The sequence below is a fragment of the Trichosurus vulpecula genome, chromosome 6 (assembly GCF_011100635.1).
Source record: "Trichosurus vulpecula isolate mTriVul1 chromosome 6, mTriVul1.pri, whole genome shotgun sequence".
In the NCBI taxonomy this organism is placed as follows: domain Eukaryota; kingdom Metazoa; phylum Chordata; class Mammalia; order Diprotodontia; family Phalangeridae; genus Trichosurus; species Trichosurus vulpecula.
Genome location: NC_050578.1, coordinates 272,575,848 through 272,588,459, shown reverse-complemented (window position 1 = coordinate 272,588,459; position 12,612 = coordinate 272,575,848). Strand labels below are relative to the sequence as shown.

Below are 12,612 nucleotides of genomic sequence, written 5' to 3'. Positions count from 1 at the left end.
TTATTTACACACGCCCCGCCCCCTTGGCTCTAGAGAAGGTTCCGCCCCCATCTCCTCAGTTTACAGGCGGAGAAACTGAGGCGAGGCCCACCTCCAGTCAGTGGCTCAGCCGGGGTTTCATCTGCCCAGAGCCTCGGAGAGCCACATGTCCGGTGCAGGAGCCCTTAGGGCGGATAGCCCCGCCCTAGAACCCGAGAGGGGCGGCCGGCCTAGCCTCTTCATTACACACTGGGCTCTAGCGGAGGACTGGAGGGACCTGGTTCCGCCTCGCCTTGCCGCTGGAAGTACCCAAGGAGTCCGAAAGGGGGCAGGCGCTCGCCTGTTCTCTTCCTCTCCGCACCCCCTCACAGGAGATAGAGCCCGTACAAGTCAGTGGAGAGGCAGGCCCGGAGGCGGAGCCTGGAGGCGCTCGTTCATTCGCTCGCTTCCTCGCCCAGCCCCGCCCCTTCACAGCGGGAGGCAGAGCCGGAACTTTGAGGAGGCGGCCCTGGGGGGGCGGAGCCTGGAGCAGGCCCTCGCTCATTCGCTCGTTTCCTCGCCCAGCCGCGCCCCTTCACAGCGGGAGGCAGAGCCGGCGCTTTGAGGAGGCGGCCCTGGGGGGGCGGAGCCTGGAGCAGGCGCTCGCTCATTCGTTCGCTTCCTTACGTGCCCCGCCCGCTCACAGGGGCAGGTAGAGCGAGTAGTCCGACAGGAGCCAGCGGCGCGCTGGCCGCGAGGTGCGGCCGATCATGGGCAGCTTCTGGGCGTAGCGAGAGGCCGGACTGGGGCCCTGCGGCGGCGGGAAGGCCGTCTGGAAGAGGCGGCCGCGGCAGCGACGGCCCGCCTGGCGCCCGGCAATGATGAAGCGGAAGTGCGGGGCGCCCCTGGGGGCGAAGCGGCTCCTCTGGAAGACATCTCGGGCCCCCGAGCACAGTCCCTGCTGCCGGGGCGCCCCACGGGGCCGGTGCACACGGGGCAGGGGCCTGCTGTCGCCGGCGGAGGCGGCGGGGGCCGGGGCGGGGGCGTTGGCAGGGCCGCCCGGGGTCGCCCCGCGGGGGCTCTCCTCGTCCCGGGGGCTGACCGTGGCGCTGGCCGTCAGCTGCGGCATCTTGCGCACGGCGTCGGTCACGGCCGCGGGCTCCTTCTTGGCTCCGGGGGGCCGAGCGGCCGTGGGCGGCGGCTGCCCGGTGCCGAAGCGGGTGGCCAGGCTGTCCCCGAAGAAGGCGTAGAGCTCCCGATAGGTGTCCCCGAGTGGCACGGGAGGGGCCGGGCTCCCTAGCCCCGGGGTCCCCGGAGCCAGTGGCGCCCCTGGCCCGAAGCCCGGCTCCCCGGTGGGGGACTCGTGCAGGAGGAGGCCAGTCCAGGGCAGGTCCTCCGGGCGCCGGCAGCTCCGGCCACGGCCCGGCTCCGCAGCCTGCGCCTTCATCTTGAGGAGACGCTCCACTGCCACCTGCAGAGGGGCAAGGAGGTAGGGCATGGGAGAGAGGAAGGAGGGAAAGGGCCTACCCCCTCGGTGAAGCCCCTCACCTAAGCTGAGCTAACCCCCCTTCTTCTGACCCCTTTGGCCTGTCGTCACCTACCAGGATGGCTCCGTACACTTTGTGTCCATCTGCCTTCACCTGGGCATTGGACACGGAGTAATCGTCCAGAACAGCCTGCAGGTTGGCCCAGTAGGTGGAGAGGTGCGGGTACAGAACTCTCTCCACCGCCTGTGAGAGGGAGCCCACAGTCAGTCCACTGGCCCTGGAGGGCCCTTCCTGACCCCCAGCCTCAGCTGGCCCTCACCCCATTTTATGAGGAACCTGCTGGATGCCTGAAAGGGTCTAGCCCCAGGGCCCCCCACCAGCCCAGAAGCCAAGGTGAACACAAGATGGTGCAGACAAGACACAAAAGGGCTCTGGGATGGCCCCCAGCACAACTGTGCACTCAGGTCTCCTTCCCAGGAGAGGGTAAGCACCTCAAGGGCAGCCACTGGGGCCTCACACCTCTGTCTTCCCAGCACCTCCCCTGGCCTGACCCACAACAGACCCAGTGCCTAGAGAGATGCTCTGACCGCTGAGCAGCTGACCTCACCTTCCAGCCCAGGGCATGCAGCCCCACCACAGCTCCATAGTGGGAGCACAGAGGCCGCACGGGGTCAGCCAGCACTTTCTGCAGTGACAGCAGGATCTGCTGTGATAAGCCATTCACCAGGTCCCCATGGGTCCTGTTGGAGTCAGGATGGCAGGAAAATGGTAATTAGCAGGGAAGTAGGCTTCGGAGAGCTCCCAATTCTCAAATGCTCTTAGGTGAGACACCCTCCCACTGGCCTTTTCCACCTCTCAGCAGAGGACATGGCCATGAGGGCACCGGCACCACCCCCAGCCATGCCAGCCTTCCTCCTTTGGCTCCCACCAGCTCCAGGGCCCCCTACCAAAAGATGTGGCTGAGCAGGAGTGCAGCTCCATCACGCAACGTCCAGTGGTCATTCAGAGGGTTAATAGAGGCAGCCAGTGGCTCCAGGACACAGTAAAGAACACTGCCCACCAAGGAGCGGACGTAGGGCCCCAGGCACAGGTGAGGATTCCGGAGGAGGCTTCGTGCCACTTGCAGCAGCCGGTGCAGCTGTTCTAGGTCATGGCTCACTGACTTCACCTGGGAGGAGAGGAGTCAGAACAGGAGGCTGTGACCATGGGAAGGCTCACTGAGGCCCTGGCACCCATTCCACTTGGCTCAGGGAAGACGGAGACAGAAACAAGACAGACTGCTCTTCAGGAGTGAGAAGCCAAGGACATGTACACGTGATGGCGTCACAGTACCTCAAATCCAGAGGGGTAAGTGACACCTGGCAGGCATGCATAGGTGCTACTGGTCCCCAGTCCCTGAACAGCCCAGAGGTGACCCGGGGCCTTGAACACCAGGCCAGCAGGTCCAAGCTGGCCAAAAAGGCTTCAAGTATGAGCCCAGCATCATTCCAAGACCAGCCTGGCCAAGTCCAGAGATAGCCACAAGGAGAAGGCTATTCTGGAAAGCTGATCACCAAGTCACCGGAGTGGGGGGGGGGGGATTTCCGTGCAAAGTCACCCCCACTAGGAAGTCTTGGGAGGAGTATGTTTGCACCTGTCAGAGGAAGGGCTCTGCCCCTGATCGAAGAGCTTCCATTCTCTCACCTCTCTTGGCTGTCCCCCTTCTGTCCCTTACCTGTCCTCTCCTAGATTCTGCAGCGATGATCCCTTTGGCACTGCTCCCCCCGCCCCCCACCCCACCACCTTCCCTCCATCACTCACCCCGCTGACAACATACACAAAGTATGGCACCAAAGCTGCTATCTTGGAGTTTGTCTGCAGATCCTGAAGTGCTACCTGGAAGAGCAGGAGATGGTGAACTCAAGCCCTGCATGGCCAAAGCCTCCCAATTCTGATGGCGACATTAAAGTGGAGACCTCAAGCCCAGGAGCCCAGAGCCCATGAAGGCCTGCAGAGTCCTGGGAAGAGGGGCAGTGGGAGGCTTGCTATCCCCACTGGACTGGAAGCTGAGGCGCAGAGACCCCTGGCCCAAGGCCCAAGGCCACCGAGGCAGGACATCTGCTGCTAGATTCCAATGCATACCCCGTGCTGTGGGCCTCCCACAGCACCAGCCTCGAGCCCAGGCTGTCCACACAAGTTAAAGGAAAATACCATCCAAGCCCTGGTCCGCTTTCAGAGGAAAGAGGGACCATGTTAGGGGGTGGGGGCGGGGGAGTGAGGAGGATAGGAAAACTCATTAAGAACTGAGACTAAACAATCTACAATCTAAAGAAAAACCTCCTACTGTCCCTGGACTGAGAGGCCAGTGGCCCCCTGCTCCATCCAGGCCCCAACAGGCCACAAGCCCAGTTACAGCACTTACTAGCTGTGTGACTGTGGCCAAGTCTCAATTTTCTAATCTGTTAGATGGGCACCATAATATTTGGAGTACCCAGTATCCATCTCGACCATTGTTTTGGAGGAGAGGGGTTTGTAAATCATGGAGGACCACAGAAATGGAGCAGAGGGATAGAAACAAGCTCACTAAAGGGGAACCAGCAAACAAAAGTGCACCCCTTCCCCAGGCCTTTTCACCCTCATACCCCAGGCCAGTGTCTTTGCTGTACCTCCATCCCCTGACACTCTAGAGACAGAGGTACAGGTAACATATAACAAATTAGATCCTATTACTGCAGCTCAGGTTCAGGAGCAGGGCACCAAGGGAAGAAAGCTGGATGTGCTGGCTGCTTGACCTGTGGGCAGGAACTTTCCCCTTGTCCCCTTTGCTCCTGCTCTGGTAACAGGATTGGTGATCATGTCTGGGTGATGACCCTAAATTCTGCCCATACCTCACTTACAAGGAAAATGAAAAGAATCTTGGGAATTGAGAGTAGCCCAAATACAGTGATGGAAGCAGAAGGAGGCTAAAAGGCTTTGAAGGGAAGGCCACTCAGTCTGGATCCCTCAAGGAGTCAGACACAGATCTGTTCCCATCCCAGAACAGGGGACGGCCTCAAAAGGGGTTAGGGTGAAAGCCCAGGGGATGCTCCCTGATGGAGGGAGGATGCTCCCATCATCTAGCCTGGTCTGGTTAAGGCTCAGGAAAACAAACTTTAGAGAGCCCTTATAGAGTGCCAGGTTGGCTGCTCTGCAGGCCCCACGCTGGGCCTCTGTGACAGAGACAAGGAGGGGGAGTGACTTAAAGGAGACCTGGAGGGGTCTGGCAGCCCTGACCTTCATGAGCTGCGGGTCGTCCCCCAGCACGGCTCGAGTCACCTGCTGGTAGTACTTGAGCAGGTCATCGGTCAGTGAGGAGACAGCGCTGGGCACTGGAAGGGAATCAACAAGATCACGATGAGAATGACGCCCCTCCAGAGTCCTTGGCAGCCTGCCTGTGACTTGGCAGGTGAGTCCTAGGGAGGGAGTGTCCTGTAAACCACAGAAAGTGGGGACAGACAAGGAGAGCATGAGCTGACCACAAGTAGGGCCTGGGGGTGCCTGTTACCATCGGGGAGTCTGGTGCCACTGAGAGGGGGTCACCAGGGGGCCTGTTACCGCTAGGGGGCCTTGTACCGCCAGGCTCATGCCAACATCTGCTGGAGCGTGTGATCGTTCTTTCTCAGCTAATGGCTTCCTGACCTGCCTTAATAAAAACTTCATCTCTCAAAAGATCAGGACATTCTATTCTGGATATGATTCCCACTAGGGGGAGGGGTGGTTTGCTGGACTGGGGCTAATCGGGGGAAAGGCCAGTCAAGGTTCGTGGCAGAGGACAGAAAGGCTGGGCAGAGTCTAGCACGAACATATCCTGGTTTGGAGGAGAGCTCAGGGAAAGGAGAGGCAGGCTGTCCGAAAGGAGAGATGCTCAAGAATGGAATGCTTGAGACACAAAGAAAAGGGATTCTCCTAAGAAGGGAAATGGGAGTTGTCTGAAGAGCCTGAGTGGATACACAGAAACTACCTGACCACCTTGGATTTTAAGCACAGAAGTAGAAGTAGAGCCTGGGAACAGAGTGAGCAAAAGAGCCCAGCTGGGCCTGGAAAAGGGGGGCAGGGCTGAGCTCAGAGTAAGTGAGGGTCATTAAGGAAGCTAAGCACAACAGGAAGGATTGGTTTGCTTTTAAAAAGGACTGTGAGGGAAACAGAATCTCTAGGATGCACAACCTGACTTTTAAAAAACTGACATTAGATTGAATGCAATGGTGCCAAGACTGTCTGGTCCAGCTCATCGGTGAGCCCTTCTGCACTTTCGCCAGCTCTTTTTTGTGTCTGTTTAATATTCTGTGGCTGATCTTTCTTTGTTTACCATCACTGACCCTAGACTCCCGCTCCTCCCAGCTGTCTCCCACTCACCCCCGCCAAAATAAATGCCTTCCCTGGTAACCAGTAAGTTTAGTCAAGTGAAATCATCACACACTGGACATGTCTGAAAACATCTGGCTCCTTATCTCCCTCTGGCCCAAGAGAGAGGACACAGGCTCTGTCAGCCCAATTCCATGTTAGGGCAAAGGAGATGGGGGTGATGGGGGTGAATGCAAATGAGGGAGAGAATAAGATGCTCCCACGTAGCTGAAGGCCCGGTGAGGAAGAAGGGCAGCAAGCCCCTGGATCCCTTCAGTCATCTGGCCCACATGAACCTACTTCTGGGGAACCTGAAACACAGAGTGGGCCCCTAAAAGGGAAGGGGAGGTTACCAAGAGCCAGGACAGCCCCACCAAGAATGTCTGGACAAGGCCACTAAACTGGCAGATAAGGCTGATGGCGAGGCTAGGTTACCGAGAGGAGAGTAAAGCATGTGATGGAACATCTCCTAGGAACCCCTGGAGGGGAGGCCTACGCCCTTCTTGGTGTGCCCAGCCCTTAGCCCAGTGTAGCACATAGTAGGTGCTTAATGAACAGAGAGATAGGGGCTAGATGATGGTTGAATGAAGTCAAAGGGCCATCAGTAATGGTTCAATGCCCAAATGGTGAGTGGAGTGCCCCAGGGATCTGCATTCAGCCTCATGCTACTTAACATTTTTATCTATGATTTAGATAACAGGCCTAGGTGACTGGCTCATCAAACTTTCAGATGACATACAGCTAAGACAGATCCTGCCTGGCTCCTTGTCTGAGGAAGATGATATTCAAGTAAGATTTCATTTAGCAGGACACGTATCGAGTCTTACACTTATGTTCAAAAAATTAACTGGGGAGGCTGGGGGAGGCGCAGACAGCTGCTGTCCTTCTCAAGACACTCTGGACACTTCACAGGAGACAGAAACTGGTTGGCATGAAGAGGGCGGGGCTGCCAGGAAGAAGGCAGCGGGACCCCTGGATCCTCTCAGCCAGATAATACCTGGTGCTACAGGGCCAGCTTGGCCACTGATAGGTGGAGGAAGAGCCTTGGGGAAGTTGGGACAGACAAAAGTCATCAGATATTAGAACGGCTGCTCTGCTTGGGCTCAGGAGGCAGAGCTAAGAAGGGTGGAACTGTAAAGAGGCAAAGCAGATCAGACACAGGAAAAACGTGCTGGCCATGAGAGCACCCAAACTGGAGTGGACTCCTGGGCTCCCTCCCAACTCCAAATCCAGTGGCTCTGCTGTGCTGCTTGCTCAGTGACCCAGCCCCCAGGCCCCAGAAGCCAGAGCTCTGGACCCCAAGGCGAGCACTGTCTCCAGAGGGTCACAGGAGCAGCAAGCACATTTAGGGGCAGGTCAGAGGATGGACACTATCCCAGGCTGAGCCTCACCACAAGTGGACAGGTTCATCCTCCATCAGGCTGTAAGGGGACAGCCTACAATTCTGGAAGACGGACGTGCTCACTAGATCAAAGAAGAGCCTGCAATGCTCAGTGGTGGAGGGCAGACCCTCCCTCCCTCCTTCCCCACCACTCACAGGGCATGCTCAGTCTTCTGCAAAGGAGATGCCAGCTTAGAACACTGGCAGTCAGGGCTGGGAGCAGAGTCTGCTGTTGGCCAGTGCCCAGGAATGAACTTGGGCAAGGCTGAGGCTCTGGGTGAAAGGGAACCAAATTACAGGACAGAAAACTGCAACCCCGGCTTCCCCTGACAACTCAACCTGTTTGATGAACTAGCTCTCCTTTCTTCAGAGAGGTGGGGGATTCTGGGTGCATGAGGTGCCATACCCTGTCTGATGTGCTTACTGGGTGAGTCTGATTTGTCACAAGGAAAGCTCTTCCCAGCCCTCCTCACAAAGTGCCTAGAGCTCATAAAAACTAAGCAGTTCAAAGACAGGAGTGATGAGAAACACAGAAACGCAAACAAGAAGGAATAATGCTGAAGGACACATAGGGAGATGAACCCTGGGAACCCCATCACCATCAGGGGCCAGGGAGGGAGTCCTAGGAGACAAGGCCTGGGATCGGCTCTATTAGGCCTTGCTGGCCTTCAGAAAAGAGAGGGACCAAGGGCACATTGGAAGTTTGGAGGGAGGAAAAGTAAGCATAAAGGAAATGATCTCACATAATGGGGGGCAGACTCTATATAAACACACACATACAAGGTGGGGGTACACACACACACACACATACACACACACCTTAGGGAATGGTTCAACAAGTAATAATCTATAAATGTGAAAGAATCCCCTTATGCAACCTCTGACCAGTATAGTGACCAACCATAACACCAGGGCCTGAGGAGCAAACACTCCCTGACACCTCCTGACAGAGTGGTGCCAGGCTCAGGAGGCAGAATGAAGCAGATTTGGGGGGCACAGCCAGAGCAGAAGTGGGTTCCGATCGACTCTAAATGTGTATAATGGATTTTCTATTTCTTGCGCTTTCAGTTTGGAGTGAGGGTGGGGTTGAAGAATAAGAAGGTGAATTTGGGCCAATTAAGACAAATGAAATATTTAACAATTTCCAAAAGAACAAAAAGTGTTCTCGCCATTTACCTGATCCCTGAGGCTCCACATTTCCTTTACCATCCAGATAGGAGACGTGAACTAGGGGAAGATCAGAGAAGGCAGGTCACCCCCCCGCTGCCGTGGTCCTGACCCACCCTTCCCAGGGGACCACCCAGACCACCTCCTCCCTCTGGGCGCCCACCTCTCACAGCTGTCTCCGGGCACCCCTTGGGAATGTTGGTTGCCAGCGCCAGCTCCACGAGGTTCACCTCTCGGTCCTCAGGGAAATAGAGGTCACCTTCCCTGGCAGGGCGCAGGGGAAGGGTCTCCTGGGAGCCATAGCCACACACTGCCTAGGAGCAGGAGGAAACCATAAAGTGTCATCCGGAAAGAAGATTCTGGGAGGGGTACAGCTCCTGAACAGAGGAGGAGGGCCACCCAGGGAGGCAGAGTCCTAGGAAGGTGCTAACTGGGAATGGAAGCTCAGGGCTCCGGGGCAACCTTTGGGCTCTTGGACAGTGTCATGGGGCATCTAGAGTTGAGCTGGGCATGGCAAACAGGGCTGCGGCATCTTCACTTCAGATTCTTTTCTCATTCATTCCTTACCCCTCTCTCAGTCCGGAGCTTCCTCTATCACATTAGGTGTTTAACGAGCACCTACTGCATACAAAGCTAATGTTTACAGCGCTCTGCCCCTGGAAGGGCCTCCCTCCCCAATCTGCACCATCTTTCGAGGCCCAGCTGAAGTCCTAGCTTTTCCATGACACTTTCCCTGACCACCCCATTACTATGGGTTCATAATTCTAAGAGTTCCTGCTTCTAGGTCACACGAAGGTCCCACATGACAGTGAGGTCATCGTGCCAGGGTTATTCCTAAGCCCCTCTGGCACCTGACCGCAGGCCGGGCACCAGGCACCCGGCCCAGCCTCACCTCCACACTGCTCCACCTCAGGGCACGGTTGAAATCCTCCACTGTCAGCTTCCGCCGTTTGGTGTGCTTCATGAACTGGGAGCTGTTCTGAGGTTAGAAGAAAGGAGGCATCAGCAAAGGGAGGCCCCTGCACCCCAACGGGCCTCCCTCCCACACCCCCACCGAGCTGGCACCTGGGTAGCCTCCCTGAGCCGGTAGCAGACGTCCTCAGCCAGAAGAGCTGCCACCTCATCGCTCAGCTCCAGCCCGGCACTTTCGGCCATGAGCCGCACTGACTCCCTCGGGATCTCCACAAAGCGCCGCTCCTCTCGCTCTGACATGGCCTGGGGTGCTGGGGCAGCTGCTAGGGCCTCCCTCGTCTGCCTCTGATCTAGAATGACATGACAGCAGTGCTGGGGGGAGGGGCTCTAGAACGGGGGTACAGCCCATGCGCTCTGCTCAAGAACACAGAACGTGGAACCTGAGAGCCGGGAGGGTCCTGGGAGGGACCCAACAGCAGAACCGGATTTAGAAGTTAGGTCTAATTGCTGGTTCAATGACCTTTTCTCTGCAAGAAAACAAATAATGAGCATTTAATGGCACTTTAAAGTTTGCGAAGCGCCCCACAGAAATCCTGTGGTGGAGAAGGGAGAACAAGTATGTATCAAGTGCCTTCTATTTACTGAGAGTCTACGACGCGCTAAATGTCTTGTAAATATTATGTCATTTGACCCTCCCAGCGATCCTTGGAGGTAGGAGCTGGTACTGTCCCCATCTGACAGTTGGGGAAACTGAGAACTGAGAGTGATTTGTCCAGGTCGCACAAATTGTGGGAGGCTGGATTTGAACTCAGCTCTTCCTGACTCCAAGGACAATTCGCCTCCCTGCCATCCACATGCTCCTCGTCCCGTTGGATTAAGTCACAGTACAGTGCAAAGAGCCCAGGCCTAGGTTCAAACTCCCCCTTGGCTTCCCATCGCTTGTGAAACATCTCCTCTGGTTGCCAGCATGCCTCAAAGGCTCCCCCTCCTCCGCCCTGACCATGGGCCTCCTTTTGTGGTTTAGTGGTGTCCGACCCTTCGTGACCCCGTTTGGGGTTTTCTTGGCAGAAATACTGGAGTAGTTTGCCATACTCTACAGCTCATTTTACAGGTGAGGAAACTGAGGCAGACAGGTTAAGTGGCTCGCCCAGGGTCACACAGCAAGTACGTGCCTGAGGCTGGATTTGAATTTGGGACTTCCTGATTCCTGGCCCTGTCCACCACCACTACGGTGACCACTGACCTCCCTGGCTTCCTGTCTCTAGCCTCTTTCTACAACCCCAGTACTTAGCACAGTCCCTGGCACACAGGAGGCGCTCAATAAGTGTCTGCCACCTGACTGCCCAAGGGAGCCAGGGTAAGTGGCTTAACTTCTCAGGCTTCCGATGAGGTGTAGACTTGCACCGGTGGAGGGCCTGCTTTCAGGCCTCAGTGATAACCTTCCCTGGACAAACTACTCCTGGGACACCCCCCCACCCCACCCCCCAAGGCCACTGGCTGCCCCTCCCCCTAAGGCTGATGCCCCTCGTGGGGAGGGGGGAGAGGGGCTGGAAGGGTTCTGACCTCCACGATGAAGGGGTGAAGGGGGTCCCTCGGGTGGCCCTCTAGAGTGTTCCCGCGGCCTCTGGGGATGGCTGCCCAACTGCCCCAGGCCCACGCGAGGGAGTGTTCAGCTCTGCTAGGGCCGGACCTAGGAACGACAAAGTAAGTAGAAACACAATTCAAGGAGTGCTGTCCGTGGTTTTCAGCATCCAGGCCCACTCGTGCCCTCCCACCCGCACCCCGATCTTTCCCCTCCGGTCTTTCCTGGTCCTGTGCGGGATCTGAGACAAAGCTGGAACACCCTCCTCCCACTCCGGTCCCCCAGGCCAAACTCCGAGTCAGCTTGGGGTCCACTGGGACACCCCGATCATTCTCAAGCAGGCTCCTGGGTTTGAATCTATCTGTTATTCCCAGCTGTGGACCCCGGATGGCAGCTCCTTGGAGCCTCCTCCAATGATCTCCACTTCACAAGCGAGGAAACTGAGGCAAGCACGGCTGAAGTGATCGGCCAGGGCCGCCAAGCGGCTCAGGGTCTGAGGCTAGGTTCGAACTCGGCTCTTCCTGACTCCAGGCCGGGCGCCCCCTGGCGGCTAGGAGTGAGTCCCTTTAACCGCCTGGGCCTCAGTTTCCCCATCTGTAAAATGAGGTCCCACCCAACTCTCCTGCTGAACCTATGAAAGGCATCGGCGCCCGAGCCGTAACCTCTGACCCCAGGGTCAGGAGGCGGGGCCAAACGAGGTCAGGACTCCCACGGCCTGTGGTCCTCGGAGGAGATGAGAATGAAGTGAAGTGAAGAGACCCCAGGCCCGAGACGAAGTTCGGAGGCCCCGCGATGAGCGCGGCGCGACTTACCCGAGGGCGGCGGCGGCGGCGGCGGCGGCGGCGGCGGCGGTGGCGGTTCCAGCTCCGGCTCCGGCTCCTTTGCCTACTCTCAATTCCCTCGCACTGAGGCTGGCCACGCCCTCCCTCACTGCCGACCAATCCGCGGGCGAGGCTTCGAAGCCCCGCCTCAGGACATGCGTCACGTGGAAGGACCTTCGGGAGGAGCCATGTTGCCTGGAAATGTCACGTGATGCCAGCCTCTTAAGGGACCCTCGGCGGTTTTCTTCCTGCCTCTTCTGGCTCTTGGAGATTCTTAGTGGGCTTCTGGGAGGTGCCAACTCCCCCGGGCCTCAGTTTACCTGGTTGGGGTTAATCCAGATCCACCCACCCATACGCCCCCACCCTCAATTCAGGCGGCACTTGGCGATCACTTTTTAGAATGCTGTTTTTACCCTTTATCTTTGCAGCCCTTTCCCCACCCTGGGACCTCGCCCTTCTAATTCAGTTCAGTGCAATTCGGTACCCATTTATTAAGTTCCCACTGTGTGCCAGGCACGGTGCTAAGCGGTGGGGGCACATGCCCTCAAAGTGCCCACGGCCCAATGGCGGGGGGGGGGGGGGGGGGCGGCAGCGAGCAAACCGATGTGGAGAGATCCAGTTAGAAACGGGATCTCACAGGGGAAGGCTTCTTGGAGGACGTGGGATTTTGGTTGGGACTTAAGGAAGCCTGTCAGGTCAGAGCAGAGGAGGGAGAACGGTCCAGGATGGGGGTCGCGGAGCCCAGAGAGGTTGAGGGTCTCGTGCAGCCGAGGAGGCTGGGGTCACTGTATCCAAGAAAATGGGGGGAGTCAGATGTAAGCAGAATGGAAAGGGAGGAGGGGCTTTGAAGGCCAAACAGGGCATTTTGTAGTGGATGCTGGAGGCCATAGGGAGCCCCAGGAGTTTATTGAGGAAGGGGTGAGAGGTGGTCAGAGCCACACTATA

The 12,612-nt window shown here is 57.4% G+C and overlaps 1 protein-coding gene across 1 annotated transcript; it reads right to left on the bottom strand.

Annotated features, from left to right (window-relative positions):
- Positions 1-14: 14 nt before the first annotated feature.
- Positions 15-11,698, bottom strand: TAF6L (TATA-box binding protein associated factor 6 like). The gene is made up of 12 exons (XM_036763972.1): positions 11,659-11,698; positions 10,828-10,954; positions 9,418-9,614; positions 9,245-9,331; positions 8,516-8,666; positions 8,362-8,412; positions 4,698-4,792; positions 3,246-3,320; positions 2,393-2,613; positions 2,053-2,185; positions 1,560-1,688; positions 15-1,429 (listed from the first exon to the last, which is right to left on the bottom strand). The coding sequence occupies exons 3-12, from the start codon at positions 9,562-9,564 to the stop codon at positions 659-661; spliced, it is 1,860 nt and encodes a 619-aa protein (XP_036619867.1). The 5' UTR covers positions 9,565-9,614; positions 10,828-10,954; positions 11,659-11,698; the 3' UTR covers positions 15-658.
- Positions 11,699-12,612: the final 914 nt, after the last annotated feature.